The sequence below is a fragment of the Bos grunniens genome, chromosome 8, assembly GCF_055505025.1.
Source record: "Bos grunniens cultivar Pamir isolate PY7600 chromosome 8, Bosgru_T2T1.0, whole genome shotgun sequence".
Classification (NCBI taxonomy): Eukaryota; Metazoa; Chordata; class Mammalia; order Artiodactyla; family Bovidae; genus Bos; species Bos grunniens.
This window is the reverse complement of record NC_141172.1, coordinates 69,426,892-69,440,946: the sequence shown is the minus strand read 5'-3', so window position 1 is coordinate 69,440,946 and position 14,055 is coordinate 69,426,892. Positions and strand designations below refer to the sequence as shown.

Genomic DNA, 14,055 nt, shown 5'->3' with positions numbered 1-14,055 from the left:
GGAATTGAGATCTTTTAGCTATTCTATATTTTTCTTATGAAAAGAGTTAGCATTTTAAGTTAAGAGTTTTATAATACCTCAACTCCATGTGTGTTTTTCTTCAGTAAATTGCTCGTTTCTTGTTGAGGCTGTATCTTTGTATTACAATGTTCTATAACCTGATGAGTTTATCCAACTCATAATTCATTATAGAATTTATTGTCATAATTTTTAACATTCATCCATCCACACATTCACATTTAAGTATTATTGTTGAACCATTAGAGGTTTATAAGAACACAATTGTATATAAAATAATGACTCTTCTGTCTGCTCCCCTCAAAGGTCCTGCATTGGTTTTGATTTGCTTATGGCTGCATCTGCCAGAATTTCAGAACAAGGTTTACTAGGCTCAGTTCTGTAACCTAGGACCCCCGGTTAAGACCAAGGCTGCTCTCCATTGTGTTTTTCAGAAACCAGCAGCCCCTGAAGGATCTCAGAGGAGAAGATGGCTGCTGGTTCCAACAGACGCCACTGAAAGTGAGTGTTTTTTTCCTGGGCAGGGGATCAGGAGTGGAGGGAGGAGGGACTGTGTCCTAATTTCTGTCTCCATAGCGGTTAGGGCAACTCAGAGAGGGGATGGCTTGTCCCTGAACCATCAGGACTCTAATTCCCTCCCTGCCCCCTCCTCTTTTTCCCACCCTGCACCCCTCTGTCCTCTAACAGTGGCCCCTAACACCTCCCTGTCCTTCCCTCCTCCACCATCCTCTCTCCTCCCTGGTTGCTCAGGGCCAGGTTGACCCACTCTGAGACATCTGAGATGTTGTGCTGTCCAGCAGGGCACGCCCTGGCCCAGGGAGGCTGTGGAGCCCCTGTCCATGCATGCTAAGTCTCTTTAATCATGTCTGACTCCTTGCAACCCCATGGACTGTAGCCTGTGAGGCTCCTTAGTCCATGGGATTCTCCAGGCGAGAATACCGGAGTGGGTTACCATGCCCTCCTCCAGGGATCATTCCAACCCAGGGATCGAACCCACATCTTACATCTCCTGCATTAGCAAGCAGGTTCTTTACCACTGGCGCAACCTGGGAGCCCTGTGGAGCGCCTGAACTGTGGCTAAATCTGATGAGCTGTAGTATATAACTCGATACTGTAGTTCAAGGAGTTGGTAGAAAAAATGACTATAATTTGTCTCGTTAACAGTTTTTTTTTTTTTTGTATATTGATTACATGTTGAGGGGCTTCCCTGGTGGCTCAGATGGTAAAGAATTCGCCTGTAATGCAAGAGAACAGGGTTCAGTCTCTGGGTCAGGAAGATCCCCTGGAGAAGGGAATGGCAACCCACTCCAGTATTCCTACCTGGAGAATCTCATGGACAGAGGAGCCTGACAGGCTACAGTCCATGAAGTCACAAAGAGTCAGACACACAACTGAGCAGCTAACACTACATATTGCAGTGAAAAAATTCTTAACTTACTTTTAATTGGAGGATAATTGCTTCACAATGTTGTGCTTATTTCTGCTGTACAGCAACATGAACCAGCCATAGGTGCACATATATCCCCTCCCTCTTGAGCCTCCTTCCAACGCCCCCATCCCACCTCCCTTAGGTTATCACAGAGCACCGGATCGAGCTCTCTGTGTTATCAAGCCACTTCCCATTAGCTATCTATATTACATATTGAAAGGAAATTTTTTAGAATACTTTGAGTTAGTACCATATTTTATGAAAACTAGTATTGTTATTTTTCATGTTTTCAGTGTAACTGTTAGAGAATATAAACTTGTGTTGGGTGCCCTCCTTATGTACTGTGGATGGTGGTGTGCACAGCATTTCACACACACAGCGTTGAATCTGCAGCACAGTCCATGAGGCGGGTGGTGTTTGCTCCATTTTAAGGTTAAATTCTTGCTCGGAGTCTGTCCCCATCCAGCTCTACCGCAGTGTCAGGCAGTGAGGCCGAGCGGGGTGTGAGGCCGGAGACCTTCCTCCCTCCAGGCCTTTGCTTTGTCCCCAGTGCAGAGGTGGCAGCCAGGAGGCCTCACCCTCCTGAGAAAGGCAGGTGCCCTCCTCTGAGGTCTGTTGCCCCTCGCTGTCCCACCCTCTGTCTCATATCACAGATGCCTTCTCCCTCTGTGACAGCAGTCTCCTCTTCCAGATGGGCCCGCATCCCCTGCTTGGGGCAGGACTCTCTGCTGACCTGGACTGCCCCCAACTGCTCTGGGTGCTGGCGAAGTCCAATGCCCAGTGCCTGTGTGGCTTGTTTGCTGCTGGGAAGCAGGTCAGGGGCGCAGAGCAGCAGGATTACCAGCAGGGGGAGCTCCTCAGGTTCCCATCCTGAAGTCTAGGCCTGAATTGAGGGTCCTTTGCCTTTGTGAAAGCCCGTTCCAACTCTGTCTCTGTGACTTTCCCCCAACCTAGGCCTGAAGCTATTCTTCAGTGAGTTTGCAGCTATCTTTTCCTTGTGACTTCTGTGATTCGCTCCTGAGGCAGTTGGGCCTCACATGAAATGAGATCCTTGTGACCAGAGAATAGGCCTGGGTCTCTCCACATGCCTTGTGTGATGCTGCCAGTCACCAAGAAGGGACAGGGGACCTCAGTCAACACCCCGATGGATGCCTTGGAAATGCTGGGGCAAAGGTTGACAAATGAGACAATTCAAGAGTGCCTGCGGAACTCAGGAAAGTATTAACATGTTTATGAAGAAAGTGAGACAGGCTCTGCTGTGCCCTGACCGTTTGAGGACCTCAGTCTTTCAGTTCAGGACACACTGCTAATAGACTTCTAGTTTTTATTTGTATTTGTTTGAAATTTGTCATTCATGTTAGTATGTATGCATTTAATGATGTAACTTATAATGAAGGTGTTAGTCACTGAGTCATGTCCAACTCTTTGCGACCCTATGGACTGTCCCCACCAGGCTCTTCTGTCCATGGGGTTTCTCCAGGCAAGAGTACTGGAGTGGGTTGCCGTTTCCTTCTCCAGGGTATCTTCCCTACCCAGGGATGGAACCTAGGTCTCTTGCACTGCAGGCAGACTCCTTACCAACTGAGCCACCAGGGAGGCCCCGTAACTTGTACTATACATCATTAAAGTGCAAACATCTTATATGTCTTGGTACTTTTATGTTTGTGCATATATATGTATGTGTAGAAAAACATTTTGCAAATATAATTTCTAGGTTTATGTGGGCTACCTGGTTGAGTACTGGCAATCTAAATAAACTAGAAATACAAAAGGAGGGCATTCCCTGGCTGTTCAGTGGTTAGGACTCTGCCCTGAGAGCCCTGAGTTCAATCCCTGGTCAGAAAGTAAGATCCCACGAGCCATGAGGCAAAAACAAACAAACAAAAACCTACAAAACAAGAACAGCAATAAAGGAGAGCAAGCCCACTGCTGGGGGAATTTGACCACTTTGGGATTGCCTGGCGACTTCTTCAGGGTCCAGGCTTTAAACATGTCAACTTTATAGTTGGGTGAATATTTGTATTTTTCATAGAGAGATGTTAACAAGTGAGCAGAGAGGGAGCAGAATTGGCACCCCCGTGTTGTGTCTGGTGACGGTGAACTGGGCTGTCATTCCCCGGGCTTCCTCCTGCTCATCTGGGAGGTTAGGGTGGGACGTGGGTTAGATATGAGTGTCAGATAGTTTCTGTGTCACGTCTGCTCTTATCAGTGACCTTCATTCCATCTGGGCTCAAGGAAGAGAGGACAAGGATCTGCCATAGTTTCTGGGAGGAAGAATGGATGGGCTCCTTGGTTATGTTCAGTGTTGGCTTGCTCCGCACTAGATGGGCCCCCCTTGATACTGGTGCTCTGAGCCCAGAATTGCCTTTTTGTGTTTGAATTGGCTGATTAAGGATCTCAACCCCTCTGTAAGCTTTGACCTTCTGCAGAAAAGACACAGAAATGATGATTCTTAAATACTGTGAGAACTGACCTAAAATGCCTGCTATATTAGGGTTTTGTATTTTATTTATTTATTTATTTTTTTTTTACCTTCTGCCAAACCCTTCTCCATAGTATTCCAATCACTGCAGGATAATTTAATAGCAGAAGCAATTCTCAGGGAGGTTTTTGGTCTAGTCCATCTCAAGGCTTGTATGTTGTCTTCCCAAGGTTGATGTGACTGGTGTGGTCAAAACTGGAATTGCCTAAAATGTAGGTACAAATGGATACAGTGTGTGGAGTTCTCTTGTGTTTTGAGAAGGGCCGACCCCCGTGGTCTTGGTGGTACATCCCTCTGGCCCTGATGTCCCTCCCTCTCCTGGAAGTCAGGTGTTTCCTGTCTTTGCTGTTCCTTCTGTGCAGGACACTCTGCCTTCATCCCCAGGAGGAGATAGAAATGAATTCCTGGGACTTCCCTGGCGGTTCAGTGGTTAAGACTCTGCACTCCCAATGCAAGGAGCCCGGGTTCAGTCTCTGGTTGGGAACTGAGATCCCACACACCACAACTAAGCATGTGCTCCGCAACTGAGCCCATGTGCTGTAGAGCCTGCACATCACAGTAGAGGAGCCTGTGTGCTGCAGTGAAGTCTGCACAGCTAAAATAAATAAATAAGATACAATAAAATTTGAAACTGTCACCTATATGTTACAAAAAGCATGTGCATTTGTAAAACAGTTTAAAAAAGTAAATAGTCAAGTGTCAGGTCACTTGTCCCTTTCTCAGAAGACTTCCTTGAGTGCCCATTAGAGTATCAGCCTTGTCAGTATTTGTCATGTATATTCATTTGTACACATTTATTGTGTGTTTTACTAATGAGAACCTTCAAGAAAAGTGAAACTTGACTCCTTTGTTGCTTTCCGGTGGGTGCTTAGTCGCTCAGTCGTGTCCGACTCTTTGCGACCCTGTGAACTAAGCCTGCCAGACTCCCCTGTCCATGGGATTCTCCAGGCAAGAATACTGGAGTGAGTTGCCATTTCCTACTCCAGGGGATCTTCCCGATCCAGGGATCGAACCCGCGTGTCCTGTGTCTCCTGCACTGCATGCGAGTTCTTTGCCTGCTGAGCCATCCGGGAAGCATTACTGCTTTATGCCAATGCAAATGTTACAATTTAAAGTTTTACTTGAAGACTGGATGCCTGTTCAGGTTTCTCCTCAGTACTGAATTTGTGACCAAATTAAATATGCAATTTCCACATGTACACCCATGGTGGATTCATGTTGATGTATGGCAAAACCAATACAGTATTGTAAAGTAATTAGCCTCTAGTTAAAATAAATAAATTTAAATTAAAAAAATTTTTAAAAAGCAACCGTAATACTATATATGTCTCATCTAAAAATTGGATAATAAAAAGTCATTAAATATACAAAAATAATAAAAATAATAAATATGCAATATCATATACAAATTTTATAATTTTATTAAACGTGCAATTTTATGATTTTGAATAAAATTGAATATTCAGTGTTATATACAATTTTGCAATTTTCTATAAACCTGCAATTTAAAGAATTTGTGGCCGAATTAAAAATGCAATGTTATATACAAATTTTATAATTTTATATAAATAAGCAATTGGATGAATTTGTGACCAAATTACATGGCAGTTACATAAAAATTTTGCAATTTTATATAAATATGCAATTTTATGACTTTGTGACCAAATTAAATATGTGATGTTATATACAAATATTATAATTTTATATATAGTTTTATACAATTTGACAAATGTGGAATGTTATAAAAAGTATAAGAACTATCAAAATGTTAGAAATTATATAGTTTTCCATAAATATACAATTGTATGAATTTGTGATCAAATTAAATATGTAATTGTATATAAAAAGAGGCATGTGTGTGTTTTTCCCCCATCCTCTGGTTCTCTGGAGCAGTTCTGAGTGAAGGGTACAGGGGTGTGTTCTTGCTCTGTGACCCACTCCTTCCTTCTCCCTTTATGCCTCAGGCTCATCTTGCATGGGTGTGTCTCCTGCTCTGACTCAAGATTTCCAGATGCCAGATTCCTGGGGGACTGGAATTCAGCCCCTCCTCTGTCCACCTCCTCCCCACTCTTCCCCTGGGAGAGAGGCCCCAGCCTGGCCAGGCACCTGCACAGCCTCCCCCTGTGGTGTCTGTGTCTCTGAGTCCTGTCTGGGCCTGCTGGGCTCCCTGGAGGTGCAGACTGTCTCTGACAGAGCTCTTGGGAAGGGCTGGTGGGGCCCTGCTTGCTGGGGTTCTTCTGTGGCCCCTCACTTGTGAGCCTCCTGCCACTCTGGGGCCACCTTCCCCTTCTGTCCCTGCTGTCCTTTCTGCATCCTCATCACAGTGGGTCTGGTGGCTCAGCCCTGCAACCTCATGGAGACACAACTCCCTTCCCCTGGACCTTAGGGCCTTAGGGAAGGATCCCTCACCCACCTAGATTTCCTGGGGAGCCCCGTGGTCCCAGCCCTGTCCCCTTTCCCAGAGCAATGGTGCTCGTGCAGAGCTGCACACCCCCTGTCTGCCCCCACTCCTGCCTGTGAACGATTAATCAGGAGTGGGAAGGAAAATATTTTAGATCACAAATCAGAAAGAAGAGGTGAATGTATAATTACTTGAAAATAAATTCTTGAAAAGCAGTGTTGCCTGTGTGAGACCCCTATATCAGATCACCTAAGTTGTCCTTGAATGGAGAAGACTGACCTGGCCTCCATTTGTTTTTAGGTCTGTTAACACTTTATGAGAAGCTGAGGGGTGGGGGGTGGGGGGTGAGGGTGTTAGGGGCAATATTATATAATCAACAGGCTTGAACTTCCCTGGTGGCTTACATGATAAAGAGTCTGCCTGCAATGCAGAGGCATGGGTCCAATCCCGGGGTCTGGAAGATCTCCTGGAGAAGGAAATGGCAACCCACTCCAGTATTCTTGGCTGGAGAATCCCATGGACAGAAGAGCCTGGCAAGTCCCAGTCCATGGGGTCACAAGGAGTCGGACATGACTGAGTGACTAACATTTCACATATGGGATGCATCCGAGCAGTTTTACAGGTTAGGTAAGAGCACGTATTAGTGGACATTAACCTAAAACTTAGTGTTTTAGAACTACAGTCTTATTCTTGTTGTTCAGTCACTCAGTCTTGTCCGACTCTTCGTGAGCCCGTGGATTGCAGCATGCCAGACTTCCCTGTCCTTCACCATCTCGCAGAGTTTGCTCTAACTCATGTCCACTGAGTCGGTGATGCCATCCAACCATCTCATCCTGTCGACCACTTCTTTTCATGCCTTCAATCTTTCCCAGCATCAGAGTTTTTTCAAGTGAGTTGGCTCTTCCCATCTGTTGGCCAAACTATTGGAGCTTCAGCTTCAGCATCAGTCCTTCCAATGAATATTGAGGGTTGATTTCCTTCACGATTGACTGGTTTGATTTCCTTGCTGTTCAAGGGACTCTCATGAGTCTTCTCCAACACCACGGTTAAACAAAGCATCAGTTCTTCGGTGCTCAGCCTTCTTTATGGTCCTACTTTCACATCCGTACACGACTACTGGAAATACTAGAGTGTTGACCAGACGGATATTTGTTGGCAGAGTGATGTCTCTGTTTTCTAAAATGGCATCTAGGTTTGTCACAGCCTTTATTACATCACCATTTCTAATGGTTCAGTGTAGGTTGGTTCTCTGATACTGAGTCTCACCAGACTGGGGCTGTGGTCCCTTCAAGGCCTGAATGGAAAAGGACGTGCTTCCAAGCTTACACATGAGGTGGGGCTGGATTCAGTTCTTGGGGCAGTTGGCAGGAGGCTGTCCTTTGTCCTTGTGATGTGGGCCTCTCCATTGATTGTTTAGTCGTCACTCAGTCATGTCAGCTCTGTGAAACCCCATGGCCTGTAGCCTACCAGGCTCCTATGTCCGTGGAATTCTCCAGGCAAGAATACTGGAGTGGGTTGCTATTTCTTTCTCCAGGAGATCTTCCCAACCCAGGGATCAAACCCAAGTCTCCTGCATTGGCAGGCGGATTCTTCACGGCTGAGCCACCAGGGAACCCAGTCCTCTCCATATGTGTGTGTGTGTACCTGCTAAGTCGCTTCAGCTGTGTCAGACCCTTTGCGACCCTATATCAGGCTCCCTCTGTCCATGGGATTCTCCAGGCAAGAATACTGGAGTGGGTTGCCATGCCTTCCTCCAGGGGATCTTTCTGATTCAGGGATTGAACTGGCATCTCTTAGGTCTCTAGCAATGACAAGCGGGTTCATTACCCCCAGTGCCACCAGGGAAGCCTGGACCTCTCCATCAGTTCAGTTCAGTCGCTCAGTCGTGTCCGACTCTTTGCGACCCCATGAATCGCAGCAGGCCAGGGCTGAACAAAACATGGCGGCTTGTTTCATCAGAGCAAGTGAGTGACTGGGGCAGGGGGAGGGGAAGTCACCATCCTTTTACCTTGATCTTGAGACATCCCACTGTTCTGTTGATCATTTCTCGGTATTTTGTCTGAAATTCTGACAGGTCTGAGATCCTACTTGCGAGTTAATGAGTTACCCTACCACAGTTATTTATGTGAGTCTTTATGAGTGTGCATGTATACCTGGGTAGCATGTATATACCAGTATACAAGTGTATGTGTATGCATACAAACATACATGCTAGCCAACTGTGCACACACCATCCCGTCATGAGATCTCTGGATCAAGGATCAGACTGTTTCGTTGCCAAGTAAACGTAGCCCTGGTTCCCCACAGCAGGAGAGGGTAGAGGCACGTGTACCTGTGTGTGCAGTGGGGTTTATGCATCAATTCCAGGTTGTGAAACTCAGAGCTTAAATAGATGGCTGACACATCTACTCCTGCTCTCCTCCTCAGTAAGAAAGATCCTGTATTTTCTTCTGGAATAGAAACAAAGTCTCTTCTGGAGGAAAGAAGCCTAGAATATGAGTACATGGCCCTGATCGGCAGGGGACAACCTCTAGTCCCTACAGGGCAGTAGCCAACCTCTCTCTTCTAAGGCGTGTTGCATGCTAAGTCGCTTCAGTCATGTCTAACTCTTTGCAACCTTATGGACCTTAGCCCACCAGGCTTCTTTGTTCATGGGATTCGCCAGGCAAGAATACTGGAGTGGGTTGCCATGCTCTCTTCCAGAGGATCGTCTTGGCCCAGAGATGGAACCAGCATCTCTTAGGTCTCCTGCATTGACAGGGAGGGTCCTTTACCACTAGCACCACCTGAAAAGTCCTGTTAACCAAACAGCCTTTAAGCAAAGTTGCCCACAATCTTTGCTCAAAAAACTTAAACTTTAAGCAAGTCTGAAAAATGTCATGTCCATTTTATAAATTGAAGATAATAGGATTAAAGGCCAGAAATTTGTCCCCAGTACTAAAGATAAACAGGGTGCACACAGTCTCTCTGCCTGGATGTTAAACATTCAGTCTATGGAATTTCATTAAATACATATAAACTTTTAAAGATTTTTTTTTACATCCCTCAATAGTTTGAGTTGGACAAATAGAAAATACAACACTAAGTTTTTGGAATAGATTTCCACAACAACATGAAGTGACTTTTCACCCATCCCTTTCCTGGGTCCTGAGTCATCTTTGCCTCTTTTTTCTTGACTCCTCAGACTCAGGTTTTACCATGTCTCAGCACTTGACTGCTCTTCCTCTGGTTTCTTTTGTCTTTTCTGTCCCCTAGGGCACACCTCATGCTCTCCCTGCTGAATCACAGCAAAAGGTCTCTGGCTTTGACAGCTCTCTCTGTCCTCCATTATGCTACGATCCCACAGGAGTCTGGAATCTTCCTGATGCAAACCACTTCCCAGGATTTCCACCCCTCCCTCCCTGGAGAGTGTCCAGACAATGTCTTAATAAGCACTTGGCTTTTGCTCCATTCTCTGAGTTGCTGAAACCATATCCACACTAATGACCATTTTAGTCTACCTATTAGCCTTGTTAAATAATCATGGATTATAGAGACATTTGGGCTTCCCCGCTGGCTCAGATGGTGAGGAATCTGCCTGCAATGCAGGAGACCTGGGTTCAATCCCTGGGTTGGGAAGATCCCCTAGAGAAGGGAATGGCAACCCATTCCAATGTTCTTGTCTGGAGAATCCCCTGGACAGAGGAGCCTGGCAAGCTAGTGTTCATGGGTTGTAAAGAGTTGGACACAACTGAGTGTCTAACACACATATAGACACTTATGTGACAAAATGTTTTTGTAGTATTATTCAATTGTCAAAAACTTCAAAATAATTAAAATGTTCCCAGTGGGATCCTGGTTAAATTACTGGTGTTAGACCCATACAGTATGTTAGGGAGTTATCAAAAGTAACATTGTAGCAAAATAATTAAGGAAATGAAAAAATGTTGAAAAAAAAGTGTTTAAAAATGTTAAGAGGAAAAAACAAGATTATTAATAGTATTTACCTGTGGTGGTTTTAAGGCAGGTGAACAAATTCTTTGATCTTTTTCTTTCAAGATATATTGCTGAACATGGGGTGCAATTAGTGACTCATCTGTTATCATCAGGACATGGCAGAGGTGGCTATACATGACCAGCTGCTAGAACTGGGCTCTCCCTTCCAGATCGAAGGGCCAGCAGCAAGCCATCACAGCAAACAGGTCCTCAGGACAGCGAGGTAACCGTCTTTTAGGGCACGCAGCCATGTCAAAGGGGTCCATGTCCACGTAGGGCATTTGGCCCAGAGTCAAAAGCTAGCTCCCACAGCATCACTCTGAAGGCCCACAGGTCACTGGCACTGGAGAACTCATTATTAACCAGACTTTCAAGGGCCGTCCACCAAACCCGCCTGTTTTCATTGTCCCCCAGGCAATGACATAGTCCATGGGGAACAAGTCTCTGGAGACGGCATTGTCTGCGATCTTAACTTGAAGTGTGTCCTCAGCGATACAGTTCCCGACAGCCACATCTTGGTGGATGACTCCCCTGCTGGACAGATAGCTCATTCCTCAGGCAATCTGAACAGTCATGTGAACCAAGTCTTGTTGAGAAACCACCTGTGGATTATGGGCCTCTACTAATTGACACTGCCGTAAAACCAATCTATTGCTACAGCTAAGTCACTTAAGTCGTGTCTGACTCTGTGCGACCCCATAGACGGCAGCCACCAGGCTCCCCATCCCGGGGATTCTCCAGGCAAGAACACTGGAGTGGGTTGCCATTTTCTTCTCCAATGCATGAAAGTGAAAAGTGAAAGTGAAGTCTCTCAGTCGTGTCTGACTCTTAGCGACCCCATGGACTGCAGCCTACCAGGCTCCTCCATCCATGGGATTTTCCAGGCAAGAGTACTGGAGTGGGGTGCCATCGCCTTCTCCGAATTCATGTAAGCCAATATCCCCATGGGCTTTTCTCCTTCTATACACACCCTGCTGATAGGAAGAAGATTTCTGTGATGAAGACCTCATAGCTTACAACTCTCAGTGAGTATCATTGTCACCTGAATTTCAGAAGCTTGATCTTTAACTGTTTTTACAAATACTTGCTTTTTTTATTTGGATCTTTTTCTTTTTTTCCTTTAGCCACAGACTTTGTTGTTTGAATATTTGCAACTATTATTCTATACACTTTTAATTTCTTCCAAAATGCTATGCTCCATATTGCTAGGTCACTTCACTCTCCATTTTATTCTACATTTCCATCAAGCAGTGTTTCCCCAAATCACAATCTGCCTGATTGTGTATTGTTGTTGTTCAGCTGCTAAGTTGTGTCTGTCCCTTTTTGATGCCATGGACTGTAGGCCACCAGGCTCCTCTGTTCATGAGATTTCCCAGGCAAGAATACTGGAGTGGGTTGCCATTTCTTCTCCATATTTGGATCCTTTTCATCTACTACAACCCCATGGAAAATATGCTCAAAAGTATCTTATTGAAGTTCATCTTTTAGAAGTATCCTCTCCCTGGATATTGCAATATCCTTCACCTTAGCGTTGGCCTCCAAAAGCATGACACTTCTCAGGTCATTCTTCTGACTTCTTTGAAGAGAGAACCCTGCTTGAGTGCAAATAAAAACAAAAAACCAAACTCTGTTGCTATTTCAGATACGATATCATCAACATAGCTCAGAAGTGACAATGCAAAACAATTTTTTAAACAAAAGCATGTTTATTATGCAATCTGAGACAAAGTGCAATCAGGAGGGAGCCTGATTATACTTTAAAAGAAAATGCACTCAGGAGTGAGTCTGGAATCAGAAGCAGCTTTGGTATTTGTTGGACTGTCATCCTCAGCCACTTTTGCCAAAACACGCAGAATGGATGGGTCTGGCGCCCCGTGTGCTGGGCTGCAGGCTCAATTTCTTAACACAGGGCAGATTAACTGGGCCAACCACCCCTGTGCTCAGTGGGCAAAGCTGACTCGCTCTCCTGTCCTCGTGGGGCCAGCGGGAGGGACTGACTGAAGACAAAGCACCGTGGGTTACACTTCAGAGGGGTGTGCTGCAGGAGGAGGGTGCCAGCCGGTTTTACTGATTGCAGCCCCATCCACTTCTTCTTCCATCTTCCTGGCTTCCTCCAATTCTCCTGGATTTAACACCAATTAACCTCAACTTCGGCCCCTTACCTAGATTTCTCAAGAATTTGATCTGGCTATAAATAGGAGGAGGAAAAAAATAAATAAGAAAACCTTTTTGCTGTGCTCAAAGACTCTGCATAACCATCCTGCTTTTAAAAAACAGAGTATAGCACCAGAACACTACATCTTATTCCCTTTCATTTCCTTTTATAATAGTTGAAAATCACATGAGGTGCTTTGGCCGAAAGTCACGTTTGTTCTAGACCCGTGACTACCCTAATAAAGCCACAGTTACACAAAGGCTCTGCAGAGCTCCACCTTCCCACCCCACAACACAAACCCCAGTTCCTAGCTAGAGACCTGGGCCAGGATGCATTTCTTGGTCAGCCTGCTCTCTTACTTCTTCTAAGCAGAAGCAGGAAATCTGGAAATGAGTTTTCTAAAATAAAGCAAGGCACGTTCAGGAGATGGTTAAAATGGCAATAATTTCATACTAATTATTTTTCTAGATCATTTGAGGTACTGGAGAAGACTCATGAGAGTCCTTTGGACAACAAGGATTTTGGCCAACTGATGGGAAGAACTGACTCATTGGAAAAGACCCTGATGCTGGGAAAGATTGAGGGCAGGAGGAGAAGGGAGTGACAGAGGATGAGATGCTTGGATGGCATCACCGACTCAGTGGACATGAGTTTGAGCAGACTCTGGGAGATAGTGAAGGACAGGGAAGCCTGGCATGCTGCCGTGCATGGGGTAACAGAGTCGGACACAACTGAGTGATGGAACAACAGCAACAAATGAGGATTAAAGTCATGGACATTGGATGCTCAGTGTATGGGACCATTGAATAAATTCACTCTGTTACTGTTGAATCACTGTGATTACTGCAAATGTAGAAACTGCCTGGAATTCCCCTTTCAAAAAAAAATTTTTTTTTTTAGGACTTTGATGTTGGGCCTGTGGTTAAGCATTCACCTGCCAATGCAGGGGAGACAGGTTCTGTCCTTGGTCCAGGGATATCCCACCTGCCATGGGGCAACTACGCCGGTGTGCCATAACTACTGAAGCCCACACGCTCTGCAGCCCATGCTCCAAAACAAGAGAATCCACATCAATGAGAAGCCCGTGCATTGTATCTAGAGAAAGCCTGAGCATAGCAATAAGATCCAGTGCAGCCAAAAATAAATAAATACGTGAAAAAATAAAAAAAAGATTAGTTCATGTCTAAAAAACAATTAGCATTGTTCAAGGAAATGCTTGCTTACAAGCATTTGGTTTGCTGGGAGAAATAATTACACTAAAGTAAATTTTATCATATTAAAAAGGCCTCTCTTATAAACAGGGTCAAACATTGTATATTTAAAAATAATATTTCTTATATGTTTTGTTAGACATATTTGCTGCAGAAGATTAAAATGATACATATATATAGAAGCCTCACTGTTTTTCCATCATCTAGACATAGCACTCTCAGCACATTCAGTTCAGTTCAGTCGCTCAGTCATGTCCGACTCTTTGTGACCCCATGAATCGCAGCATGCCAGACCTCCCTGTCCATCACCAACTCTCCGAGTTCACCCAAACTCATGTCCTTTGAGTCCGTGATGCCATCCAGCCATCTCATCCTCTGTCGTCC

General features: G+C 45.1%; 1 protein-coding gene and 1 long non-coding RNA gene across 11 annotated transcripts in view; both read left to right on the top strand.

Annotated features, from left to right (window-relative positions):
* Window positions 1-5,776, top strand: part of LOC147367356 (tumor necrosis factor receptor superfamily member 10A-like) — a 38,332-nt gene extending 32,556 nt beyond the window's left edge. For 6 of the 10 annotated variants that reach the window (XM_086416318.1, XM_086416325.1, XM_086416328.1 and 3 more), the window contains 2 exons: window positions 325-519; window positions 2,402-3,221. In XM_086416318.1, coding sequence (XP_086272444.1) covers window positions 325-403 — 79 coding nt within the window. In that variant the 3' untranslated portion in view covers window positions 404-519; window positions 2,402-3,221. Of the gene's footprint in view, window positions 1-324; window positions 520-2,401 lie in introns of all 10 variants that reach the window. The other 4 variants (XM_086416322.1, XM_086416323.1, XM_086416320.1 and 1 more) reach the window with 1 other exon arrangement.
* Window positions 5,777-10,719: 4,943 nt separating this feature from the next.
* Window positions 10,720-13,291, top strand: LOC147367355 (uncharacterized). The gene is made up of 2 exons (XR_015170048.1): window positions 10,720-11,330; window positions 12,929-13,291. It is a non-coding gene; the product is annotated as an uncharacterized LOC147367355 (long non-coding RNA).
* Window positions 13,292-14,055: the final 764 nt, after the last annotated feature.